The following is a 13,728-nucleotide window of genomic DNA, read 5'->3' as shown; positions in this document are numbered from 1 at the left end:
GTTACAAACATACTGCCAGTTGCATTTTGTTCATAAAGCTAAGAGCTTTCATGTGAGGCTACATAGTTCTGTCCATGATACTTGGTTGTTGCGACACTTAGAAAAACATGGAATTTATTTACAAAATAATTAAATCTTGTATGAAGAACAATTAACATCTCTTTACCCACACTAGACAGAGAACAAATATCAATACAGTTGTTTGCCACTGTGTAAGCTTTAAGATGGAATCCTGTAGTACTTTGCATGTAGTATGGTTTGGGAATTACTAATACAAATATGAACAATAAATACTGGATGCCTAGAGGTGTCAGTAGGATGTAAATGCAGAAACACCTGGAGACGTCACTCGGCTGTAATGTGTTTTGCATGCGTGAGGATTTTAGAACAAATATGCATCCATGCCAGGTATAGGAAAAATGTAAATAAAGAAAGTTGGTGGTGGAATGCAGAACCCAGAAAGGCATCAAAAGAAAGGATTGCAGGAAAAAGTGGGAGATGGAAAAGACAGACCAAGCTAAAATGGAATACTGATCAGCTAACTAAGAGGCGAAGAGAGCAGCTGCAATAGCAAAGAAGAAGAAGATGCAAAATGGGAAATCACAAATTCACCCCTGGGATCACTTCTGTGTCCCTGCTAGACAGAGGCACAGTAAACTAATCTTAAAAGGGTACTTTCTGTGACCTACTTTACAGAGGCACAGTAGGCTAATCTAATAGGGAGGCGGAAGCCAAATACACTCTGGCTTGGCTTATAAATGCCCTAGGGCAGATAGCCTAGTATCTACCTATGAACCTATAGGATACCAGAGGAACTGCAACAGATAGCACAAAGAAACTCTTACCAGGTTGCAAGGGAAAGAAAGAAAGATGAAGAACATAGTCATCAGACACCCTTCGTAAGGGATGCCAGCAACAACCTGTTCATCAGTCCACAGGATGTCAAAGGCAGATGGAAGGAGTACATTCAGCAGCTTCTGAATAAAGAAAACCCCACATAAGCTGTACGGCCACAAACACAGCCTACGATAAGAGAATAAGAAGGGAAGCACACTCTAGAAGAAGTAAAAAAAGCACTAAGGGAAATTAAGTCAGAGAAAGCAGCAGCCTCAGATGAGGTCACAGCAGATATGATCAAGATGTTGGGTGAGATAGGGGAGAAATAGCTCCAGTGAGTACTCACAGCAGTATGGAGAGAAAAGCGCATCCCAGATGACTGGAGAACAAGTATATTAGTGCCGGTGTAAGAGAACAAAGGGGACACTCACAACTGTGGGCAGTAAAGCGTTATTAAACTACTCACATTGTGTAAGAGTTCTGGACAGAGTGATTGATAAAGGAATATGCAGAAAAAGGAGAAAGTAAGATGGGAAATGAGCAGTTCGGATTCAAATCAGAATGTAGCACAAGTGACCCAATGTTTGCAGTGAGACAGATAGCCGAGAAGAAGACAGAGATAAGGAAAGAGTCCAACTGGGCATTCCTAGAGTTGGAAAAAGCATACGACAAGGTCCCAGTAAATCTGACTTGGGCAGCCATGTGATGGTTAGAAGTCCCAGAAACAGCAGAATTAGAGTAGGCTATGTACAAGGACCCAAATGACATAAGTATGAACAGTGTTTGGACTCATAGAGGGGTTCCCAGTGGAAGTGGGTGTGCATTAGGGTTCAGCTTTGAGCGCACTGCTGTTCGTACTGGTGATAGACTAAATTAGCAAACATGTCGGAGGGGACAGATCAACAAAGCTGCTGTATGCAGACAATATGGCATTACATACAGAGTCTGAACAAGAAAATCCGCAAATGAAAGGGGAATGGAATGCAAAGCTGAAGACACACGGAATGAAACTGAGTACAGATAAGACAATTGCAACGGCAGCAAATGGGGGAAATCAGAAGAAGCTTGAAAACTGAGACAGAAGAGAAAGCAGTGAAACAGGTTAACAGTTTCAAGTACCTGAGAGGGGAGGTTGAGGAGAAGGGAAGCCTGAATGAGGAGGTCAAAGCTAGAATCAGAGGGGCTGTAGCCATCTGTCACAGAGTGTCAGTGTGGTGTATGACAGAAGAATGTAAAAGAACCTGAAAAGTAAGGTGTACAAAACGGTGGTACAACTAATACTACTGTATGGTACAGAAAACTGGGCAGCGAAGTCAGAGAAGGTTGGGAAATAGTAATGGAGATAAACTGCCTGAGACGGGGTAGGATGCACACATTGGGATAGACAAAGAAATGAGGACATTGGAGCTACATGGACTTTTACTCTAATTGCAGAGAAGGTCAGAGAGATCAGAGTATGGTAGTTTGGGCATATGTGCAGGAAAGCAGAAAATAATCTGCTGAGAAAGCTATGGGACGGACAGGAAGAAGGCAAGAAGAAGCAAGGGCATCCAGCAAATAGATGGATGGACTCTGTGACAGAAGACCTGCGACAATCAGGCATGACTTTCAAAGGAGGAAGACAACTGGCATTGAATCAAGACAGCGATGATGAAAACAGACACAACACCCTATGCAGAAAATGGGAAAAAGGTGGTTAACGATGATGCTGATAATAAAGAGCTTTATATTCAGACAGAAACTAAATTTATGACATAACAGTTTGCTGGTAATGGGCTAAATATGGGCTTTAATATACAGTCTTACATACAGACCAGTCAGCTGGCAGAAGGTTAGCAGAATTTGTTTATAATGTGCAAAGGTTCCTATTGTCAATACAAAATGTACATAAAGAATAAATTACCTAGTTTAACCAAAGTAATGAAAACAGCAGAATGTGCACATAAAGAGTTGATGCCATAGTTTAACTAAATGAAAATATTTAAATTTACAACTTTGAAAAAAATGTTTCTTCATTTTTTTCTGCACTCATCACAACACTGCTTCCAATTTCCTGTGAGTTCCAGTTCACTGGAGTGATTCTGCAGAAATATTTTTCTCCTTTGGTTGGCTAAAGGAAGGTTAAATTAAAACTATTTCACTTTTGTTTTGTGGTGATTATGACAAGGATTTTACCTTTAATTTATTGTCTAGTGGTAGGCAGTAGCTAACTTTTTGTAGTTAAGATGTCAATGAATGTAGAACGAAATTATTTCCTGCTGTAATAGGTCGTCAACTGGCATTAGTTATTGTCTGACAGTTTATCTTACTGGTCACTGGACAGGGTCATAAATCGAAATATTGTGTTTGCAATAATTTGAAGTAGTGAGATATCATGTGCTGAGTTTAGACAGAGGGTGGATAATGCATATTCTAATCTACTCTACAGAATAACCCTTTTTCCATGTTAGAGTAAACTTGGTCTAACAGGCAACAAATAGCTGTTAAAGTGCTACATTTTGTGCAAGGTATCAAGTTGTTTACCAGAAAGTAAATCAAACATTCACATAGGCAAGAATTTGCTGGTAGATTCATTTTGGTATTACCTTAATATTGTAAGGCGGAATGTGTTAGCTGCTGGCATTCAGATACTTGAATTAGCAAAGGTACTTTAGGTGGGGCTTCATTTACTGTATGCTTACAGATTCCAGGAAGGAGTTCCTTGATAAAGTTATATCTGGCAAGAACCAAATATATATTTCTCCAATCAAGAAAAAAGCAGAGTAAAATAGTTAAGCAAAACATGGGATAATACCAGCAATTTGCAGACTTTATAATGTAATACAGAATTGCCTCCCCAGTCTATAGGTGCTACACTGTAGCATAGCACCTATAGTATAGGTGCTACACTGTAGTGTCTGACAACTCGCCATAAAAATAATTTACAAAGAGAATGGAGAAAAACAGCACATCCCTCAGTTGCTGGGTGACAAGACAAAGATGACATAACAGAACAACTTGACCTAGCTATAGAAGGAAGTAAAACAATTTTACATAATATATACATGTACATAATACTGATAAATTGGTCTCTATGTCATAACTAGGATGGAAGATTGAACTCTTTTGCTCTTCGTACTGTTACATTTCAGAATGGTATCTATTCTGAATGGGCTGGATTTTATTCGAGAAAACTGCCAGAAGAACAAAGGTATCGGGAGCAAACAGGGAGAAAAGGGTAACAGATAGGGAAGAGCCCAAGATTTTTTTTTTTTGGACTTCAGGCTAGGGATTGCCTTCCCTATCAAGAATTGAATTTACAGTATAGGCAAAGAGAAAAAAATAGGGGAATCCTAAGTGAAAGACCAGCACTGTTAGACTGTTTAGTAAAATCTTGAACAGATGCTGTTGTTTAAAAATTAATAATTAGTACAGCATATACAATATTGCATGTTAACTATAAGAATCAATATGAGAAAGTTAGAATGATGTAAATATTGGAAGAGCGTTGCACCACAAGTATTAGTATTTCATCTGAGTATTCAAAACTTGCTAAACAACCAAAATGGCGAAAAGACAGCTTCAAAACAACAGCTTCAATAACAGGCTTTTACCATGTTGAATCCACAATATATGAAATATAGAGCTTTGCTGTTGTAAAAGTCAAGTGGTGTTGCAATTCCACAGCTTTAAAACATGTGGATGTCATAAAAACAGAAAAAACGAACATAAAAATGAAGAATCCTTCTAATGTAAACAATGGACAAGCGCTTTCAGCTTTTTCAAGCCTTCTTCAGATCCAAGTAGGTAAGCTGGGTTCAGTGTTTAAAAGTTGGGATCATCCAATTAAGCAACTTCAGTGAATGATGAATGTTAACCAATCAAGTTAGTCCATTGGTACACACCTCCATAGCTTGAAGTTAAAACTCTTTATTTAAAACAACATGACAGTTTGACGTTTCTAAGACAGACTCAGACATATTTTCAGAAGGAATATTAGTAAAATCTTTTCAGTAGGTTCTAGTTAAAAGAACAAGCTCTGCATAAAAGCCAAGATTTGAGAGAAAAAGGTGAAAAATAAAAATAAAGATGGTCATTTAGGGCGCTTCTTTTTATTTCATTTCAACAGTTTCTTTGGGACATCAGAGCCTAAGTCAGTATACCTAAGGTTTCTGGCAATGAAAACAGGTCATAAGTGAGCATAGCTCATTGCTCATCTATTTTTAAGAAAAGATTTTAAGGGAATACAGTCATTAAGGCCAAGGGGGTTATCTGCCCTCAGCCGCATTATCCATTTGGCTTCCTCTCTGTCAGATTGGTCAAGTCTCCTTCTCTGGAAGTAAAATGTATCTTTGAAATGACCATGAAAACAAAGCTATGTCCCTCATGCTCACGTAAATGAAGGAAAAGAGAATTTGTTTCCTTTCTGTTACATATATCAGATTGAGGTTTGATAATTCTTTCCTTTAGCTTCATATTAGCTTTTCCAACATACAATGCTGTGCATGAAGTGCAGGTAGCTATGTAAACAATATTGCTGGTTAGGCAATTAGCTAATCCATGAAAAACAAATGTCTGTTTAGTAACCGGATGCTTAAATGTGTTGCTACAATTGATTACATTGCAATCCTTGCAGAAGCCACATTTCTTTGTTCCTGATGAATTATTATGTACGTAGTTGTTACATATCCCATAATTTGAGCATAAGATCCTTTTGAGATTCTTTTTATTTTTGAAAAGGAAACTTGGGTTATCTCCAACAATCTCTTTTAACTTTTTATCTGAAGTTAGAATCGTCCAGAACTTTTTGATCACCTGGCATACGTTATCATGGTCCATAGTGTAAGTCAAACTGATGTTCTTTTAGGTATAGCTAGGGATGGTGTACTTTTGCCTTCTCTGACCTTAGAGGAATAAAAAGGTTTGCCTTTTCCTTTACGTATGTCATTAATTCTGGTCTTGTTTAGTTCTAAATTTCTCTTTTCATAGCCTCATTGGCTGAAATTATTAATAAGCCTCTCTTCTTCCTGGAGAAAGGTTGCCTCTTCTGTACATAGCTTTGAAATCCTTGCAATTTGATTTTCAACAATGTTAGAGAAAATATGCCTGGGATGCATACTGGAAAAATGGAGCATGTGGTTTCGTCACAAATCTTTACTACAGAGGCAAATGTCTATTCCCTTCCCCGGATCAAGAAATAATCTCACATCCAGAAAGTCAATCATCTCTCTAGATGTTTTTACATCAAATTTCAGGAAAGTAGTGGTCTGTGACAGGAAGTTAACAAAGCTTGTTAAATCTTCTTCGTTGCCCTTCCATACAATGAAGGTGTCATCCACAAACCGATTGTACAGAATTATCTGGTCATTCCAAATGTTATTAGCATCCTTGGACCAAGCTCTCTCCCAGTTGGCTAAAACCAAGTTTGCATAACTATTGGCACAGAGTGTGCCCATGGCAACCCCCCATCTCTGCCAATAGTAGCTGTTGTCATAGGTAAACACATTGTACTCCAACACGATTTCCAAAAGATCACATATCAAACGTGATTCTACCTTCTCTTCAGTTAGAAATTCTCTTACTGCTTCAATGCCATAACTATTTGGTAAGGAAGTGAATAAACTATTCACGTCTAGGGTTACCAATAGCAGACTCTCAAGATCATCACGATGTTCTAGAGCTATATACAGATTTTGTAGAAACTCAGCTGTATCTTTAATCATAGTGCAGGCCTTAGGTAGCATCTTTTTTAGTTCTTGTTCAATAAACTTAGAAATAGATTCCGTCAACCATCCTCTACCAGCCACAATTGTTCTTAAAGGTGGGCGTTTAAGATATTTATGAATTTTTGGTAATTCACTGATAGTTGGTACGGTGGGGTGCTCAGTGATGAAAAGATCATGCAAATACTCATTAATCTCTCTTTGCAATAGCATGTCATAAAGAACCTGCTGGATCTTCCGTTTCATAATATTTAGTTCATTCTTACTAATCAAGGAATAGGTCTTGCCATCACTTAATAATTCTTTCATCTATTGGACATACATCATTGCATCCATTACCACTATGGCTCCTCCTTTGTCAGCAGGTTTAACTACAATATCATTCCTTTCTTTAAGCTCTTTAAGTACCTGATTTTCTTCTTTGGTTAGATTGAAAAACTGTTATCCTTTTTGAGACATTCTTGTTCTCATTAACTCCTCTTCACAGGCATGAATAAAAGAATCCATGGCTGGGTGGTTGAGGGGAACAAATGTGCTCAGTTTCTTGAGCATAATATTACTTTTAATGGGACATTTATAATTTCCATCCCCAAAAATATACTTCAAAGTAAGATTCCTTCCAAACATTCTAAGGTCCGGTGCAAATTCATCATATGTAGATTTGGTTACAGGAATAAAGCTAAGACCTTTCTCTAATAGATCTATCTGAGAATGAGTGAGCTGAATGTTTGAAATATTAACCACTAAAGAATTTATTGTGTTACTTTCCTTTTCTTTCTCTCTCTGCTTACAGATCTCCCTGTTCGAGAGACTTTGTTCATCATTAAAAAAGGGAGCTGCTCTGTGATGGTAACATGTTGTGCTCCTCTCTTAGGTATTGTTTCAAGTGGATGACCATTGATACCAGTACTATTAAAAGGACTGGTATTATTGACAATAATAATTGCATTTGAGTCATGTTCTTGTTCGACAACGCAAGCATTTTCATTGGTGACAATACTCCCATTCGGGACTGTTCTGACTATAGGCTCTTGTTTGTCCATGTAAGGGACTTGTGCACTAACCAAAAGATCTTGAGATCTATGGTTATTATTATTGGTGTGCAGCGCTGTACCTCTCTGCTCAGGATTTCTATCTTCTTTCCGTGGATGCTCATTGAAGTTTCTGACTTTAGGCCATTCAAATAAATGGCCTTTCTGTATATCATTAAAGTCTCTCATTAATTTCTGACTTTTAATGACTTTTAGCTTAACTTCATATGCTGTTAGCTTATCCTGTAAATTCTCCAATATCATGAAGTTATTATCAGACAAATTCATACTTTCAAGTTATTTTTGTTTCTCCTCTAGCAAGGTACTCATTTCTTCTTCTTGAGGCTTGAAGAAGTCAACCAGCAGTTTCATATAACTGAAACTTGTCTGTATATTAATTGCTTGCCATTTGGCCAAAAGCTCAGGGTAGGTGTTTCCATAACTGGGCATACACCTAACCCTGAGACCTCTAGGAATAACCTGATGATGTAGGCAGGCTTCCATATGGAAACGTTGCCATTGTAATCTCTTTAGCTTAAAGGCCGCATTTTCAACTGTTTTAAAAATAGACTCAAAGTTTAGGTCAACCTTTTCAGTTTCCACAACTAAAAACTCATTTGTTGCAAGATTCAACTGAATCAGCGGATTAATCGTGCCAGACATAAAGCCTGTCACTAACTTCTTTCTTTCCATGTCAATTAAATCTAGAGACATTCCGTGGAAAAGGCAGTAAAAAAGTAGTGACTCTTAATACAAGCTGTTGTTATAAACTGTGTGCGGAATACACAGCAAACAAAAGTCAAATCCAGAAAAAGAAGTGAATTCCGCTAAACGCTCAGCAGAACAAAAACAATGTAAATATTGGAAGAGCATTGCACCACAAGTATTAGTATTTCATCTGAGTATTCAAAACTTGCTAAACAACCAAAATGGCGAAAAGATAGCTTTAAAACAACAGCTTCAATAACAGGCTTTTACCATGTTGAATCCACAATATATGAAATATAGAGCTTTGCTGTTGTAAAAGTCAAGTGGCGTTGCAATTCCACAGCTTTAAAACATGTGGATGTCATAAAAACAGAAAAAACAAACATAAAAGTGAAGAAACCTTCTGATGTAAACAATGGACAAGTGCTTTCAGCTTTTTCAAGCATTCTTCAGATCCAAGTAGGTAAGCTAGGTTCAGTGTTTAAAAGTTGGTATCATCCAATGAAACAACCTCAGTGAATGATGAATGTTAACCAATCAAGTTAGTCCATTGGTACATACCTCCATAGCTTGAAGTTAAAACTCTTTATTTAAAACTCTTTGTTTAAAACAAGATGACAGTTTGACGTTTCTAAGACAGACTCAGACATATTTTCAGAAGGAATATTAGTAAAATCTTTTCAGTAGGTTCTAGTTAAAAGAACAAGCTCTGTATAAAAGCCAAGATTTGAGAGAAAAAGGTGAAAAATAAAAATAAAAATAAAGATGGTCATTTAGGGCACTTCTTTTTATTTCATTTCAACAGTTTCTTTGGGACATCAGAGCCTAAGTCAGTATACCTAAGGTTTCTGGCAATGAAAACAGGTCATAAGTGAGCATAGCTCATTGCTCGTCTATTTTTAAGAAAAAGGTTTTAAGGGAACACAGCCACTAAGGCCAGGGGGGTTATCTGCCCTCAGCCGCATTATCCATTTGGCTTCCTCTCTCTCAGTCAGATTGGTCAAGTCTCCTTCTCTGGAAGTAAAATGTATCTTTGAAATGACCATGAAAACAAAGCTATGTCCCTCATGCTCACGTAAATGAAGGAAAAGAGAATTTGTTTCCTTTCTGTTACGTATATCATTGATGTTTGATAATTCTTTCCTTTAGCTTCATATTAGTTTTTCCAACATAAAATGCTGTCGATGAAGTGTAGGTAGCTATGTATACAATATTGCTGGTTAGGCAATTAGCTAATCCATGAAAAACAAATGTCGATTTAGTAACCGGATGCTTATATGTGTTGCTACAATTGATTACATTGCAGACCTTGCAGAAGCCACATTTCTTTGTTCCTGATGAATTATTATGTACGTAGTTGTTACATATCCCATTATTTGAGCATAAAATCCTTCTGAGATTCTTTTTATTTTTGAAAAGGAAACTTGGGTTATCTCCAACACTTTTTATCCGAAGTTAGAATCGGCCAGAACTTTCTGATCACCTGGCATACGTTATCATGGTCCATAGTGTAAGTCAAATTGACCCTTAAGTTAGATGTTCTTTTAGGTATAGCTAGGGATGGTGTACTTTCGCCTTCTCTGACCTTAGAGGAATAAAAAGGTTTGCCTTTTCCTTTACGTATGTCATTAATTCTGGTCTTGTTTAGTTCTAAACTTCTCTTTCCATAGCCTAGTTGGCTGAAATTATTAATAAGCCTCTCTTCTTCCTGGAGAAAGGTTGCCCCTTCTGTACATAGCTTTGAAATCCTTGCAATTTGATTTTCAACAATGTTAGAGAAAATATGCCTGGGATGCATACTGGAAAAGGAAGTTAAATCTTCTTCTTCTTAAGTCTTCTTCTTTGCCCTTCCATACAATGAAGGTGTCATCCACAAACCGATTGTACACAATTTTCTGGTCATTCCAAATGTTATTGTGATAATTCTGTACAATCGGTTTGTGGATGACACCTTCATTGTATGGAAGGGCAAAGAAGAAGATTTAAGAAGCTTTGTTAACTTCCTGTCACAGACCACTACTTTCCTGAAATTTGATGTAAAAACATCTAGAGAGATGATTGACTTTCTGGATGTGAGATTATCTCTTGATCTGGGGAAGGGAACAGACACTTGCCTCTATAGGAAAGATATGTGGCAAAACCACATGCTCCATTTTTCCAGTATGCATCCCAGGCATATTTTCTCTAACATTGTTGAAAATCAAATTGCAAGGATTTCAAAGCTATGTACAGAAGAGGCAACCTTTCTCCAGGAAGAAGAGAGGCTTATTAATAATTTCAGCCAACGAGGCTATGGAAAGAGAAGTTTAGAACTAAACAAGACCAGAATTAATGACATACGTAAAGGAAAAGGCCAACCTTTTTATTCCTCTAAGGTCAGAGAAGGTGAAAGTACACCATCCCTAGCTATATCTAAAAGAACATCTAACTTAAGCGTCAATTTAACTTAAACTATGGACCATGATAATGTATGCCAGGTGATCAGAAAGTTCTGGCCGATTCTAACTTCAGATAAAAAGTTAAAAGAGACTGTTGGAGATAACCCAAGTTTCCTTTTCAAAAATAAAAAGAATCTCAAAAGGATCTTATGCTCAAATGATGGGATATGTAACAACTATGTACATAATAATTCATCAGGAACAAAGAAATGCGGCTTCTGCAAGGTCTGCAATGTAATCAATTGTAGCAACATATTTAAGCATCCGGTTACTAAACAGACATTTGTTTTTCATGGATTAGCTAATTGCCTAACCAGCAATATTGTTTACATAGCTAGCTGCACTTTATGCACAGCATTTTATGTTGGAAAAACTAATACGAAGCTAAAGGAAAGAACTATCAAACCTCAATCTGATATATGTAACAGAAAGGAAACAAATTCTCTTATCCATCATTTACGTGAGCATGAGAGACATAGCTTTGTTTTCATGGTCATTTCAAAGATACATTTTACTTCAAGAGAAGGAGACTTGACCAATCTGACAGAGAGGAAGCCAAATGGATAATGCGGCTGAGGGCAGATAACCTCCTTGGCCTTAATGGCTGTATTCCCTTAAAACCTTTTCTTAAAAATAGATGAGCAATGAGCTATGCTCACTTATGACCTGTTTTCATTGCCAGAAACCTTAGGTATACTGACTTAGGCTCTGATGTCCCAAAGAAACTGTTGAAATGAAATAAAAAGAAGCGCCCTAAATGACCATCTTTATTTTTATTTTTCACCTTTTTCTCTCAAATCTTGGCTTTTATGCAGAGCTTGTTCTTTTAACTAGAACCTACTGAAAAGATTTTACTAATATTCCTTCTGAAAATATGTCTGAGTCTGTCTTAGAAACGTCAAACTGTCATGTTGTTTTAAACAAAGAGTTTTAAATAAAGAGTTTTAACTTCAAGCTATGGAGGTGTGTACCAATGGACTAACTTGATTGGTTAACATTCATCATTCACTGATGTTGCTTCATTGGATGATACCAACTTTTAAACACTGAACCCAGCTTACCTACTTGGATCTGAAGAAGGCTTGAAAAAGCTGAAAGCGCTTGTCCATTGTTTACATTAGAAGGGTTCTTCATTTTTATGTTCGTTTTTTCTGTTTTTAATGACATCCACATGTTTTAAAGCTGTGGAATTGCAACGCCACTTGACTTTTACAACAGCAAAGCTCTATATTTCATATATTGTGGATTCAACATGGTAAAAGCCTGTTATTGAAGCTGTTGTTTTGAAGCTGTCTTTTCGCCATTTTGGTTGTTTAGCAAGTTTTGAATACTCAGATGAAATACTAATACTTGTGGTGCAACGCTCTTCCAATATTTACATTGCTTTTGTTCTGCTGAGCGTTCTTTAGCGCAATTCACTTCTTTTTCTGGATTTTAAAGTTAGAATGATTGGAAAGAGGGAGTGGATAAGCAATTAAAGAAACAATGGGATGCATATACATATATATATATATATATATATATATATATATATATATATGCATATATATATATATATATATATATATATATATATATATATCTCACAAACATGCAACAAAGTCTTGAAGATTTAGGATCTTTACTTGGAAGTCTTTACATAGGTATGTTTATACCCCAAGTAGACTCCAAAGATTTTTTCCACAGGTAGACAGCAAATGCTGGAGGTGTGATGAGGAAGAAAGAGGTAACTGGGAACATATTTTCTCGGAATGTAATGCGTTGGTAATCTTTAAAAATTCCCTGCAGACTACTCTATCAGAAATAATAGGTGAGTAAATTAGTATGACCAAGTAAATGATGTTTTGAGCTATGATACAGAATTGGAATTGCCTAGACATATTAAGGCCTTGCTGAGTCTAATGACGGTGGCTGCCAAGAAAGGAATTACTAGGAAACGGAAATCAAAATCTAAACCAGCTGTACTAGAAGTAGTGAATATAGCAACACAGATAAAAAATGTAAATGGGATCGTTAGAAAAGGGTAGGATCAAATTACACAGAAAAATGGAAATTGTGGGAACAATACATGCAAACGAGGAATGAGGTTTAAAAGAAGGCAAGCTCTGAATGAGCTATGTGATGTTTTGACTAACAGTGGCTGGACAGATTATGATAGATTATAAGTGATGTATAATGTTTGCAACTAATATTATGTCAGTATGGTTTGTTTTCATCTATCTAAAAGCATGATTGCCTATGTCATAAGTGACAATTTAATAAAGATGTTTCTTGTTTAATAAGATAATGGTATCTATTCCCCACTAAAGTACAAATGGAAAGCGTCACACTCTCTTTCAGGTCCACAAACCAAAGATGCAACATTTTCCCCTTAAATAATGCCAGCTCTAAATATATCAATTTAGTACCACTGAAGTAGCGATAGTTAATGTGACATTGTTCTGAAGAATTCCATTGGATGCAACAAAGATATTTTAAAGATAATAAAAGTGAAATGACAGTATATTTTAGAATATCAATTTTGGTGGCAAACAACTAATTAGCCACAAGCATTTAGTATGCGGCCACATTCACAATGCTTCTCTAACACTCTAGTAAAATACAGGTCCTGATGAGTTAGAGTCAGCTTCTGGATTACACTACCTTTAGATGAAAGGAATATACAAAGAAATCACAGTAAGACATGCTGAACTGCTTCTTTACTTACCACTGCAGACTATGGTTAAAACATATATCACACAAGATCAAATGTCACTGCTGCACATCTGATCATCACACTTTACAAGAAAATATATATGAAAAATAGTTATAGCAAAGGGGTAGTTGTACTTACAGCTGTGGACATCCTGGAAGCCAGTGTCATTTCCAAGTTACCTTTTAGACCAACCAGTGCAGGAACCAGAATAAAAATTTCTGTGATTGTCTTAAATACTTCCCAGTGCTGAAAGAGAGTGAGAGACAGAACACACGACAAATTACTTTACAGGCTTGTCTTGTACAATTACAAAAGTT

The 13,728-nt window shown here is 36.7% G+C and overlaps 1 protein-coding gene across 3 annotated transcripts in view; it reads right to left on the bottom strand.

Moving 5' to 3' along the window:
• The window catches only part of SLC41A3 (solute carrier family 41 member 3), a 1,429,505-nt gene that overhangs the window by 514,048 nt on the left and 901,729 nt on the right, over positions 1-13,728 (bottom strand). For all 3 annotated transcript variants that reach the window (XM_044078408.1, XM_044078407.1, XM_044078409.1), the window contains one exon: positions 13,550-13,657. In XM_044078408.1, coding sequence (XP_043934343.1) covers positions 13,550-13,657 — 108 coding nt within the window. The remainder of the gene's footprint in view (positions 1-13,549; positions 13,658-13,728) is intronic.

This window comes from Protopterus annectens, chromosome 7.part0 (assembly GCF_019279795.1).
Source record: "Protopterus annectens isolate FY-2018-M chromosome 7.part0, PAN1.0, whole genome shotgun sequence".
In the NCBI taxonomy this organism is placed as follows: Eukaryota; Metazoa; Chordata; order Ceratodontiformes; family Protopteridae; genus Protopterus; species Protopterus annectens.
This window is presented reverse-complemented; position numbering and strand designations above follow the sequence as displayed.